Genomic DNA, 13973 nt, shown 5'->3' on the forward strand with positions numbered 1-13973 from the left:
GTCTGTGATGAGCCCATCAAAGGAATTCTTCATTTCTGTGCCAGTACTTTTGATTTCAAGCATTTTCTTTTTATTTCTTTCTTAAAATTATTCTTGTAAGTTGTTATTACCACTGGTTATTACATGTTGTCTACTTTTTCTCATTAGAGCTCTTAATATATTAATCGTACTTATTTTATAATATTTATCTGATAATTCCAAAATCTGTGAGTCCAGTTCTGATGATAGCTTTGTCCTTCAAAGTTTGTTTCTTCTTGAACTTTATACCTTTGTGTTGAAAGCAGGACATATTGTATAGAGTAATATGTACTGAGGCAAATAGGCTTTTAGTGTAAGGATTTACATTAATCTAGCTAAGAGTTGGTCTGTTTTAATATTAGTCGTAGCTAAGAGTTGGTCTGTTTTAATATTAGTTGCAGCTAAAGGCACAAGAGCTTCATATTACTCTAGTGAGCTTACTTTTTCCTCCCTTCTCATCCTCATCCTCCTGCTCCTCATCTTCTCCCTCCTCTCCCTCTCCCTCTTCCCCAACCTTCTCCTCCTCTTCCCCTTCCCCGCTTCGCCTTCTCCTACTCTTCCTCCATCTTCTTCTTCCCCTCCCCCCTCCTCCTCCTGCTTCTGCTTCCCTTTGTTCTGGTCCTTAGATGGAATCTTTATCTTGTAAATCTTCTGGCTGTGATTCACTGTTATTATTACTGGATGCTTATTAGTGTGTTGATAGGGTGAGTGGGTAGGGTGGGGGGGGAAGGGATGTTCCTTTACACCTAAGCTTCTAAGTATGTCTCAGTCCTTTGTGGGCTTGTGCTTTGGGGGTGGCGTTAGACCTTAAGAAGATTTAGTCTCTCTCCTACTGTTTCCAATCTGTTTTCTTGAAGTCCCTCTTCCAATTGACTGTCACATACTTTACTTATTTACTTATTTATTCACACATGGGAAAGGAAGGTTGGAGAGGACTGGAGTGGGGTGGAGTTCTTTTCCTTCAGCTTGGAAAAGTTTCAGAATCGCCCTCTGGAGAAGTCCTTCCCATGTGAGGTAGACCTATTAGGGAGAATGGTCTGGAGGGTTTCATAGTAGCTACTTTTCCTCTCCCTCTGCCAGGCCTATGAGAAGATCTTTCTCTGTCCTCACCCTGAAAATGTTCCTAGAGGAAAAGGCTATGAAAGCATAGCCCCTTTTTACTGTCCAGACTTCCAGCTTCTTACTCAGCCTGCAACAATTTGTCAAAATTACTTTTTATCTCTTTCTAACAGTTTTTGTCATTTCGTAGCTTCTGCTCCAGGTCTTGGTTGCTATATTTCTCTGGATGCACCTGTTTCTCCATATTTCAAGGAAGTTGTTTGCTCTGTTCTCTGACAGGTCATGAATAGTCATTGACTTTCAATTTGTCCAGCTTTTTCTTGTTGTAAGGATGGGGATGGCAGTTTTCAACATCTTACATGTAATAACAAAAAAACATCTTTCCCTTCCTAAATATGGGTGTGTGTGATATGTGTGTATCACCATGGAGCCCAGAGCATTAACATCAAGGCCTCAGGACAGCTGGGCAGGGGGTGAGTACAGGAAACAGGATGTATTGTTCACTTTTTAAATGTATCTTTTCATTGTTAAGTTTCATTTTTATAGTTTTTAAGAGGACTTTAATAAAGAAGACTTAGGAGAATAAAGAAGTGACCAAAGCATTGTTTTTTAACAGCAAAAATCAAAATAACTTGAATAGCCATCAACAGGAGAATATCTAAATTAATTGTTACCTATAGGAGATTGCTGTGGAATTGTTCAAGAGAGTGGAGAAACTGCCTGCTGCTGGCACCTGCTAAGAAGATGTCTGTGATGCACTGTGCAGTAAAAAAGATTAACATTCATGTGTGTTTATTTCATGGGCATAAAAAGGGTCTGAGGACATACCCAGTGTTCAAGAAGCTCCAGGAAGTGGAGGCTCAGCACTTTGCTTTGTTTGGATTGTTTGTAGTAAATGGGAATAAATTTTGTAATCAAACAACAGAAGGATAAAAGAAGGAAAGAGACTTACTTTTTATTGTCTTCTCTTCTGTGTCTTTTGAGGTCTGTATCCTGCTTATTTATCCCCATTCCATAAAAAGTAAAATAAAATAAGAAACCAGGAAAGGTAAGAAGTATCCCCTGATGTAGTTCACAGGCTCTTCCTTAGCATGTGCTGGTCTTCACCTGTTTTCATCACCTCCCCCCTGTTCTCTGCCCTGCCCCCTGGTGTACTCCAGGTTACTCTGCTGTAGGTCCAGGCCACCACCACATTTAGGGCAGGCTTGGAGGCTGCCTGGCCTCCTCCCAGCACCTCCCATTTCCCCATGCAACCCTGGAAGACTGGATGTTTGAAAGGCATAGTTCACAGGCCCCAGGGTGAACCCCAGCTCTCTACTTGCCACTGTATGACCCTAGGTGAGTCAGACTCTGTGGAATATTTATGGGCTGCAACAATTAGACGTACTTCTCAGGATTTTACTTTATATGGGAGAAACAAGCTCCTATAACCTCTCTATCCATGTGAATGATAGAGTAAAAAATGACCGGAATTCTGAAAATGCCTCATAGGCCTCTGCGACTACCAACACTGGGCTAGGCACTCAACCCAGGAGCTGGCCCTGCAGTTCGATCCTATGCTCTCCATGGATCACCTGGAGAACATCCTTGAGGCCTGCAGAACCCTGACAGGGGCGCTGCCTGGACCCTTCTTGCAGGGGAGGGCAGCCTAAGGGGTGGGATGTGGAGAGAGATGGTCTTTAGCTTCCTCAGACCCTCTGGACACAAGAGAAAGGGAAGCGCCTCATCCATTCTCCCAGCAAGGTGCCTAACAGGCCACTGCTGGGACTTTCCCCAACATTGCTGAGAATGAGAATTTCTAGGGTGTCAGGATTGCTTAAGATGCTTCCCAGAGTGAGAGCCACTGGGTTGGGGGTTTCTCTCAGGAGGCAGGACCTGTTCCTTGTCTGTCCTGCCCTGCTGTGTGTCACTGTAGACTACCCTCACCATAACCTCTGGGTCCTGGGTCTACTTTTGTCCTGTCATCCTGACCCTAGGCCCCTCCTGACTGTGCCTGAACCTCCTCAGTTCCTGCCTCTCCCAGCGCTCTTGGAACTGGCTGCTTTTGCCTCCATCACCACCAGTCACCACATCACATCAAGGAAATGTTCCATCAGAGCTTCTGCCAAGGTAAAACCTTAACTCTGCTACTCTCCAGACACAAGACTCACATTTAATTAAGAAATCAGAAAGCCACGAGCAACCTTTTGATAATTCATTATTTGAACAAGTAAATATGCACTGAGCACTTGCTCTGCTCAGGTGCAGTACAAAGTGATAAGGGCCATGACTGAATGAGATACTCAGCCTGCTTACAGGGGGACATGTGGCTGGCACCCAGACAGTGCTCAGACATCTGTGCCCTGAAAGAAGGGAGGAGTGAAGGCTTTGAAAGAGGTGTTTGCTGCAGGAGCTCGGCAAGAGAAGTTCTAGAGCCTCGTGAAGAGCTGGGCCTTAGGAGTCAAAGTGTGGGATTCAAACCCCATCAACCCCTCACACTAGCTGTGTGCATCCATGGGCAAGTCACATCAGCACTCTGTGCCTTGGTCTCCATATCTGAAAAATGATGACAACAATTATATCCAGGTTGATGCAGGGATGAGACAAACTATTCCACATGTAACCTGTTCCCAGCACAGTTCAATAACACTAATCATTTGTGGAGGTCCTGAGAGGAAGCATCATGTGTGATTTCCCAGGAAGACTGGCCCTGTTTTTCCTCAGTGTCCAGGGTCTGGATAGGCCTGGTCAGCAGCCTATAGGAGCACACAGTAGGCTCCAGTAAGCAGTTGTTAATGAGGGCAGAGCATTTTCTATCCTGAAATGAAGCCTCAATCAGGAGAGGCCCCAGCCTGTGATCAGCTATCAGACTGCATCCCTATGGTTGGCATTTCTCCCCTATCCCCACTTAACCTATCCCTTTCTGATGACCTTTCCTCTAGAAACAGGTTCATATCTGTGGTGGCCATCCTTTACATCTCACTGCAGCATGTCAGGTGAGGTAGGATCTTATCACAGAGAACCTTGATGTGTGGTCTGTTGCTGTACCCAATATCCTGACACCTGTTCTTCCTGAAGATGTGGGCCACCTTTCACTCCAAGATTCTGGACAGTTGGTGTTGTGCATGTTGTTGTGGCTTTTGGGAAGATGAGAGTTGCAGCTTCATTCCAAGGTAAGTTTTCCTGAAGGGGAAGGCAAGGATGCTGACAGTGTGGAGGGATGAGAATGGCAGAGTTGCGAAGAATCAATCAACTTCTTCCCTAAGAATATTTTGCCACCCTTGGCTTCATTTAGAGAGTGAAAGTTTAGGGAAATTATTGGGCTGATTTGTAATTGAGAACTCACCAACACCCACAGGATCTTCAGGGTTTGGCTAGCCCTGGCAAGGTTGCACAGTAACACATGGTGTCTGTTGATTCAAGGCTCTTACTGAGATGAGACCTGTCCTGCTTCTTACTCCCATGAGAAGTCCTTCAGGGCCCCAGCACATTGTGGCTGCTTGTCCTGGAGGTAGAGATCAGGCTTGTGTGGGGCCAGTGGGCATTCCTGAGCTCATCCGTGGCCCCCTATCCTGCCTGTATCCCATTCTCTGCATCCCACCCCTAAGCCTTGGATCACACATTTATTATTATTCTCAACCCCCTATGCAGATTTCATGGCTCCCTCTACCTCCCATTTACAGGATGTTCTGTTATCTTCCCATCAGTTTCAAGCCTGAGTTCCTCTCTATGACATGCTGTATAAGGAGAAGCCAGGTGTGGCCACTTCACAGCCAACTGGGTTTTGAGTCTTCATTTCTCTGTGGGGAAATCAGCGAGGCACACTTTGAGAGCAATGGCAGCTTTTCAGCTGTCCTTGGCCTTAGGCTACCCAGTATCTGGCCTGGCTGAGCTGGTGGGTTCAGGCATAGATGCCTCCATATTAAAATGCTCTGCTCCACTTGCTTGTGTCCTGCCACCTCCTACCCCCCAATAGTCCTTACATCAGGGACAAAGATGGAAAGTTGGGTCTTAAGTCCTCTTGAATGTGGCCACAAAGATGCAGTTCCTGGTGACTGGGGGGTCTGTGCTACACGTGAGGCTCAAACATGGCTGGCTTAGGGCCCCTACTTCCAGCTGGTTTCAGGGGAGGCCCTTATGGTCCAGGAAGCTTTCTGGGACACTTGCAGAAGGGGTTCACTCGTGCTGGTTTTTGGAAGTGAAGTCCAGGATTCCTGGCAATTTGCCCCGGGGTCTCAGCTGGGTAGCAGGGCCAAGAGGGGTTATAAGTCCAGCTGGCCCCTGTGTGCCCCTGCTCCACAGCCCTTGAGTTGAGCTACAGGGGCTGGTCCTCCACAGAGGCACGAGACTGGGCATCCATCCTGGTGTGCTCCACCCTGAGCTGGCTGAGGTCAAGAACATGGCCTGGGCACCTCTGGTCCTGTGAGCTGTGTAGTGGACTACCCAGGGAGGGCAGGCCACATGAAACTGCCACGCTAGGGAAGCTGTTAGGCTGTTTCTGCAGCAGAATTTCAGGGCCCCTGGTTTGAGGTTGCCTGCAGAGCCCACTGCTCATGTCCTGCCTTGGGGGCTGTTTAGTAGGGGGCTGGCAGTCTGGTTGGATCTGCAGGGCTGCAACCTGGGCCGCACAGCCTGTCAGGGTGGGCTCTACATCGAGGGTGCTTTCCCCAGGACCAGGCCTCCAAGAACCTCGGAAATACTCCAGATTCCCAGGTGGTCTGGGCTCCTGGGAGCTAGGCCAAAGGTTTGGGACTTTGTTTTTGCTGCAAGTGTCTGTTGTTGCAGAGGTTGCAGACCCCACAGGGGAGAACAAGCCTTCATAGCAGCCTTGTGTCCCTCCTTCCCCAGAGACCTGCACACACTCCAGAGATGGGTCCCTGGACAGAGAGCTAGTTACCCGCTCAGGCCCTGCTAGGACCTTGCTCTCTCCAGCAAGTAGGCCCTTGGTAAGCGAATGTGCCCACAGCTCCCGCCTGCTGGGTACTGAGCCCACAATGGTCCTACCTGCATCTGAAGCCCCAGGCCCCCTGCCCTCCAGCTTCACTGGACCTGGGCTCTTTTGCTCAGAGCCAGCTTCCAGTTTCTCTGTCTGTCCCCTGGGTGAGGTTGCAGTATCCCCAGGGGCTGAGGCAGGCAGGGTGCGGAGCTCAGGGCTACGGCGAAGCCAATTGATAATGCCCATGGTGATGGCAAGCTCAGTGTCACAGAGCTTTAGCAGACACTCTTTGCCCTTCCAGGAGCTTTGCAAAAAGCTCTGGCTGAGCAGGTCTGGACCTGGTGTTGGGGCCAAGTTCTCCTCTGCCCCCACATGGAAGCTGCACATAGACAGTGGTGCTCCTAGTGCTGGCCCTGACAGACTCTCAGACACACAAAGGTCATCATCCAGGCTTGGGCCAACAGGGCCCTCGCTGGGGTCATAGAAGAGCTCATAGAGGGCATCTCCACTGTAGCTATCCCGGGGGAAGGCAGCTGCAGGTGTGCCTGGGCTCGAACCCTCCTTCTTATCCTCCTCGAGGCCGGGTGAGAAAGAGTCATAGTAGCCTTCATCACTTGTGGACACAGATTCTGGCTGTTCACTCTTGGGGGTACCTGTGTCTATGGAGCTGGCTTTGGAGCCACTGTGGGGGTCCCTGCAAGGACACAGAGGGAGCTCAGCAAGCCCAGCTGTATCCAGCCTGGGTCGGTCTGTATCTGTCCCCTGGGGACTCCCCAGCCATGGGCCCAGTAGGGTGCTATGCTGCTGTCTCACAGAGCGATTCACACTGTCCCAGAACTTGGCAAAGTCAGACATCTCATTTTGGGCGGGTGATGCCAGCTGTTCCATGCTGCCCTGGAAGGGGCCCCTAAGAACTTTGTTTTCAAGGGCCTGTGATACCTGAGTTGGGCTCTCCAGGCCCTCGTTCAGTTCCAGGGATGGCACGGAACTTTCATCTGCAAAGATCTCCCCACAGCCTGTGAGAGAGTCAAAGCTCTTGAGTGAGGCCACATCCTCACACAGGGCCCTACAGAGGTCAAAGGAAGAGTCGGGCAGGAGCTCGCTGTCAGATAGGTCTTGACATAGGCCATCTGGCCCCAGTCCTTCACCAAAGGGAAAGAAGCCTGTGTCTGTCTGCCCTCCAGCTTCTGATGGGCCTCCAGGCGAGGACAGGCTCTCCCTCTTGGTTACCAGTGAGGCCAAGTTCTCAGTCTTGTTTCTGCGAATGTGGAATAGGTTCCGAAAGCACTTCTTAGGTCGTTTCAGGGAGATCCTCTTCCTTGGTATGCTCTTGGCTACAGCTGGCACAAAGGGCATCTGGGGCACAAAGTGGCGGTAGTCAATCATGCGCTGGCTGCTAGAGGGTCCTGGGAAACTCGCGCTGCCCACCAGGTGCCCTGTGGTGGCACTCACCCTGCCAGCCCCAGGCACACTGTCATGAGTCTTGCTCTTTCGTACCAGTTTGAAGGTGGCCCCACAGAAGGCTGTAGCCCCCACCTCGGGTTCTGGTTTCGCTCCCTTGTTGGGGCATCTGTCATATCCTTGAGCGTTGGGACTAACCTGTGGGGCTCTCTCACTGTAGGGCCGCTGTTGCCCTCCTGGTGAGTCTGACCAGGGACCTGCATCCTCCCTGACTGGAGCAGTGGCTGCTGGGTCTGGGGGTTTCTCATGGGAAATCTGCAGGCTGGATTTGATGAAGGTCTTTCCTCTCTTCAGCTCCATGCTGCCAGTGCCCCAGGCTGCTGTGAAGGAAAACAGGAGGCACTTAGTATCCAAGATGGAGGCCTATGGTTCTAGAAGACCTCTGCCTGTCCCTATTTACATAGTTGCTTTGGAGCTGAACTCTGACATCTAAACTTGGATCCTTTCAGAGGTAAGAGAGAGGGAGATGGGATGGCCCCACCCAGACTCACTGCCCCAGGGCTGCTCATTGCTCCATAGACAACTGATCCCAGAGAAGTTAAGTCACATGCCTAAAGTCACATAGTAGGAGCCTAAATGAGGACAGACTGGGGTCTGATTCTATTGTGTCTGTGATCTCTCAACTCAACCAAGCATCATCTCAGAGTTTACCTGGCCAAGTCAGATTCCCATTTCTATGCCCAGGCACTCTACAAATAGCACCCATCCTCACGGGGGAAGTATCATCGCTCTTTCAAGTGGTGGAGGAAAGGATTCAACAAATAAGTTCCTGCCTTCATCTAAGAGACAAAACTCAAAGGGAAACCCAAGCCTGTATCCTGGGCTGGATGGAGTAGCTCATCAGTTGGAAGGGGAGACACATACACTGCCCTTCACAGCTATTGCATCTGTCTTAGGAGGTAAGACTTGGTCTACACAGAGACCATCAGCAAGGCACAGCTGAGTATCTAATGGTGCATGTTGAGCTTGAGCACTGAGAAGAGAGACAGCATCATTCTAGAAGGCAAAAGAGAGGAGGCAGGCATGAGGCCAGGATCAGACAGTTTAGATAGACACAACACATGACGGGCTGGAGAGCATCCAGGTATCACCTTCTATGCACATCTTAACTGAGAGGCATTGATGCCTGGAATGCCATCTAGAGTGCCATCCAGATGAATGCCCAGTCTGAGTTCAATGGGAAAGGGTGTTGTGGTTGACTATTGATGTCTGTCCTGGTATGGGAGGGGGAAGCCACATAGGAGTTTTAACTTGACCATTTTTGCATTGCTAGGGAGTATGGCCTTACTCTGAGATCAGCGAAGAGCTATAAAAGTCTTCTGAGTGAGTGGGTGGGTGTAAAAAGTGGCATAATGAATTTGGTGGTCTAAGACCATTTATCTGATATCTAAGTGGAGGACAGAATAAATTAGGAGAGAAGCTTTGAGCAGAGAAGATTCACAAAGGGCAACTAAAGTGGTCTGAGTATGTGGAGATAAGATCCAGATGGAAACTGCAGTCAAAGTCATGAAAAAGAGAGGTAAAGTTATAATGACCTTTCAAAGGCAGAAATGCTAGGATTTGGCAGCTGAATAAAGAGAGAAAAGTCATCAACAATGAGGAAACAGTAAATACTGATCCAGACAAAGAAAAGTGGGAAATGGTAAGGAAGTGGGAGTGGAGTGAAGGTGAGGAAGGGGCCTGTGCTAAGAGCTGGTTTGAAAAAGGGAAGCAAGGCTCTAGTTTTAAACATGTGGCCTTTGGGGTGAGCTTGGAGACCCCCAAGACCAGACCAAAAGAAGGTGATGCCCAAGGGCACCTGCAAACTTCCCCAGACTCTCCCTTGCTGTGTCTTCACAGGTACCCAGCTCACAGCTCAGTCTGTCCCAGCAGCTGGGAGTGGTGAGTGACCTGTGGGTCAGTCCTGTCAGTCTGGTGAGGGAAAGACTAGAAGAGAGAGTTTGGGGATGGTTTCTTTGACTTTCTTTTTTTTTTCTTCTTAAAACAACTTTGTTAAATGTTTATTTTTGAGACAGAGAGAGAAAGAGAGAGAGAGCAGGAGAGGGGCAGAGAGAGAGGGAGACACAGAATCTGAGCAGACTCCAGACTCTGAGTTGTCATCACATGGCATGTGACATGGGTGTTGAACCCACCAACTGTGAGATCATGACCTGAGCCAAAGTCAGCAGCTTAACCAACTGAGCCCCCCAGGTGCCCCTCTTTGGCTTTTCTTAAGGACTTCTCCATAGGGAGCATCTGAATTCACTCCCCACCCCCGCCCCTGGTGCACAGCCTGTGAGGGACGCACACCACAGGTGTGAAGGCAAGTGGCTCTGTCAGCCTGCTTGCCTTTCAGACCCACTTCCCAGGAGGCTTTACAGCTACCTTCAGAAAGCTGCTTGACAGTTATGAGCTGACCAGGGTCAGCTTCGGAGTCTCTCAAATGCTTAGACATGAAGACCTGGAGGTGAACAGAGGGGCTGCCTCACAGCCCAGGTGACAACATTAAAGCTGAAGATGAGAAGTGGTGACAAAGCTGCCACTGCAGGGGCTCACAGGGACAAGCTGATTGGCCTCAACCCTACTCCCACTCATGGGCAGCACTTCCTCCCCTACAGGGGGACACTTGGGACTTTTGGCTGGAAGATAGGAGAAAGTGCTATGCCAGGGAAAACCACAGAACCTGGACTTGGTTCTGGCAGCAGCTCAGCTCTTGGTGACAGCATCCTGGACAGTGGGACAGTGCTTCAAGTTACCTTTCTGCCTCCTATGAGGTGTCATGCGCCCAAGCCTTTCCTACCCTATACCTGCAAATCCCATTATCACTCACCACAGTCCTCTGTGGCTGAGACAAGTCCTTCCTTAGCTCTGATGAATTTTCTTTACACAGCATAGTGGTTAATATTTGGACTCTGGGGTTGGAGAACCCAGATTTGAGTCGTGGTTGCATCTACCTAACCAGGTGAGTTCTTCACCTATAACCATATAAGAGACATAACTTCCATTTTACAAAAGAGAGAGAATAAGGTCGAAAAAAGTCAGTCAATTGGCCCAGGTCACACATGTGGTAAGTGACAGAACTAAGATTTGAAACCAAGCCTGTCTGATTCTGGTCATGTGCTCTTAACCACGACAGACATTCTGTGAACCAAAAACCCAAACTCTTCTTCATGGGAAACTTAAAAATCAAATACTAAATGTGCTCTTATGAATTATTTTGAAAGCACAATGAAAACGGAGATTAAAAACAAAAGTGCAGCTTACACAAATTCAGAAAAATTATAATTGAAGGTCATATACTTTCTATGACAAGAAATCTTGGAGATATTTTATTATGAGATCTCTATTCTATGTTAGAAAAATATTTTTATTAACACACTTTTGGAAATAATTTCAAGTAAGCATGACAAAGATTACTTCACTGTGTGCAGAATTTGCAACTACAAGAACTAAGGTGGTTCATTTGATATCGATCTCTATCAATAAAACTGCTGATTTCTTATTTCTCAATTCAGTGAACTGATTTAAACTCATGAAGAACCAGAAATTTCACCACATTCTGAACTTGTAAAATAGCCTCTCAGAATAGCAGTCACTGCTAAAGATGCTTGTGTGACTTAGTGTCACTGATGTTGCCAAACCTATTTCTTGAGTTCATTTAATACTTTGGCACATTGATGGGACAATAAGGGGTAATGTCCAGAATAATGAATGAGAGACTTGCAAAACACTGGAGCAATCAGGTGAAATCCAGTGTGTGTTCAATCTGGTCACATTCCACATTAAAATAATTTATCAGAGCCTGACTCTCTGGAAATGTGAAGCCCATATGTGACATGGGTGGGAACACCCTGAGGGGTCAGAGGCCTCACTGTCCAACTGGAGACAAGCTGAGCAGTCTCCTTCCATGACAGTTCTCAGGGACAGAATGGAATTTATCTGGAAAGCCAGATGCTGGCACTGTCATTGCCTAAGGGCAGAGGCCAAATATGTCCAGGTTCCCAGCTGCAAAAATGTACACTCTGCTCTGTAACTCTCTGGCTAAAGACCCCTAAGTGGATCCCAGCATGAAACCTGAGAAAGAATCCTCTACCACGTGCCACATCCCTCCCCAAAGGACAAAGTAGGCCTGTCCCTTTCCTGGTTTGGTGCCTTCTTGTCTATAACATTCAGGGATCACTGGCTGCTCATTCTGGTGCTTGCTTGGTCTTGCAACTCCCCAGTGAGGTTGAAAACCTCTTTAAGATTCAGGACTCCATTGGTGGTCAACTGTGAGCTACTACTTATTTAAATGAAGTATTTATGTTTTTGAGACATCTTAGCTATATATTTACACCTAAGTTTCCTAAACGGAACACTGAGTCTAGTTTTTAATTCCATAATTTATGTACATCATTCTTTAAGACAGTTCTCAGTGACACCAAGACCCTGGACCGAGTTCTTCATCTCTAAAATGAACTTGCAAATTCCACGAGAACAAGAACCATACCATGTACTTTATTTAATCAACTCTGATTCACGGATGTGCTATTTTAACCAAGATCTAAAAGACAGCTGAAGACAACCAGGCAAAAGACGTGGGAAGCATATTTCAGGCAGAGGGAACATCCTGCAGAAAGGCCTTGAGGAGCAAAGGAGGAAGAATGTTTAAAACTCTGAAAGCAGGCCCAGGTGGCCAGAGCAGCCGGATGAAGCTGGGAAATGGGCAGGGCAGACTGTACTCTGCCTGAGATCACAGGGAGGGTCTTGGCTTTTATCCTATGCACCATGGAGAGCATATGCACCATGCTTTTATCCTATGCACCATGAGATCCAGCCATCAAGGGTGAGTAACATGGCTAATATTCAGTTTTTAGGGTGCCTGGGTGGCTCAGTTGGTTAGGCATCCAACTTTGGCTCAGGTCGTGACCTCTCAGTTTGTGGGCCCGAGCCCCGTTTTGGGCTCTGTGCTGACAGCTCAGAGCCTAGAGCCTGCTTTGGATTCTGTGTCTCCTCTCTCTGCCCCTCCCATGCTCATGCTCTGTCTCTTTCTGTCTCTCAGTAATAAATAAACATTAAAAAATAAAAATTAAAAAAAGACAGATTAGGAGCCAGAGCAGGGTCTAGCTGAAAGTAGTGACAGAGACTGCTCATGTATGTAAACCTTTCCTCTCAGCACCTTACACAAAGTATGCACTTGCATATGGATTTATTACAAACTGAGCAAATGAAGTAATTCTAATGGCTGCTTTTCTACATGATAAATAACTTTAGCTCAACTGCCTACAATTTTTTTTTTCCTTTGGGAAGGTAATTCTGTGCTCTTCTTTCTTTTTTTTTAACATGAAAGTGATTGAGTGTTTCATGGATGAAAATAAAAATCGCTCAGGTACACATATGTAACAGAAGTGGTTGGAGATATAAACATTTTGACTAATAGTTTTGGCATTGCCATGCCTTCTCCGGCCCTGCCCCCAACACCCAGTAAAACCAGAAGCCTAGACATACAAAGAGGTGAATAGTGATTAGAAAGAAAAAGCCTCAGAGGGGAGCCTTGCCCAGGGACATCCAGGACATTGGGGCCAGGGTGAGAGACTATATATGGGGCCATAGTTTATCTCTGTAGAAGGTACCTGTCTAAGCCAAAACCTTCAGGATGGATGGAGTGAAGGCTATTGTGGGGAGAGAAAGCCTCGTGTTATGGGGTGGGTGTGGGTTGGGGAATGAAGCAGAAATAGAATCCGCAGTGAAAACATCACCAATTCACCCAACCCCCACGTCAGGGAGACAAAGGGCCCTTTAGGGAGCGAAGGTTCTGGCCCACCTCCTCTAAAGGAAGTCTCTAGGTGCTCCTGGGCTGCTCAACTGAAAGAAAATCGGTCTTGAATCTAATCTATTCTTTCCCAGCCCCTGCATCCGCGCGCAGTGGGTCTCTCCCCTCCCGTAGGCAGACCTAAAAGGGTCTTCTCCCTCAGACTCCAGATTCCTCATCAGCCACGCAGGACACCGCAGGGTTGAGAGGGTGCAGACCCTGGTTCCTCCACTCAGCCCGTCCACTGCGCGAAATTACGCACAAAAATTCCCCCCAAATCTTTCCTCCAAGTCTACATCGGAGGGCCGTTAGCGACTTACCGCTGGTGGCCGGCCGGGAGTGTCGCAGTAAGCGTCCTTGGCAGGGCCGGGAGCCACTCCCGAGCCGCTCACGGAGCTCAGCACCACGGTCAGCTCCCGGCGCCGCGCGTCCCCGCCAAGTGGGGGAGGAGGAGGGCCAGAGCCCGCCCGCAGCGGCTGGAGGGGCTGGGCGGCTGCGGCAGGAGGCGGGCAGGCGAGGGTTAAGCTGCCGGAGAGCACTGGGGCGGGGGCGGAGCCGGGCCGGGAGCCAGCTCACCAGAGAGGCAGGCGCCCCCAGCGAAGCAGTGGGCGAGATGAAGGGCTCTGGGCCTGGGTGGGGGATGCTCCCGGAGAACTGCAGCCTCCTTGTGCCGCCACCGCCTGGGCCCCGCTCGGTCTCGCTTTGTTAGTATTTCTCCCGGTCTGTCTCTGTGTGTCTGTCTCCCCGCAG

The 13973-nt window shown here is 48.7% G+C and overlaps 1 protein-coding gene across 1 annotated transcript; it reads right to left on the reverse strand.

Annotated features, from left to right (window-relative positions):
* Positions 1-3257: 3257 nt before the first annotated feature.
* Positions 3258-13890, reverse strand: AMER3 (APC membrane recruitment protein 3). Its single transcript, XM_058715690.1, has 2 exons — positions 13544-13890; positions 3258-7773 (listed from the first exon to the last, which is right to left on the reverse strand). The coding sequence occupies exon 2, from the start codon at positions 7751-7753 to the stop codon at positions 5372-5374; it is 2382 nt and encodes a 793-aa protein (XP_058571673.1). The 5' UTR covers positions 7754-7773; positions 13544-13890; the 3' UTR covers positions 3258-5371.
* Positions 13891-13973: the final 83 nt, after the last annotated feature.

The sequence above is a fragment of the Neofelis nebulosa genome, chromosome 2 (assembly GCF_028018385.1).
Source record: "Neofelis nebulosa isolate mNeoNeb1 chromosome 2, mNeoNeb1.pri, whole genome shotgun sequence".
In the NCBI taxonomy this organism is placed as follows: Eukaryota; Metazoa; Chordata; class Mammalia; order Carnivora; family Felidae; genus Neofelis; species Neofelis nebulosa.

Coding starts and splice junctions, on each gene's coding strand:
- AMER3 (XM_058715690.1), bottom strand. CDS start 7,753: ATGGAGCTGAAGAGAGGAAAGACCTTCATCAAATCCAGCCTGCAGATT.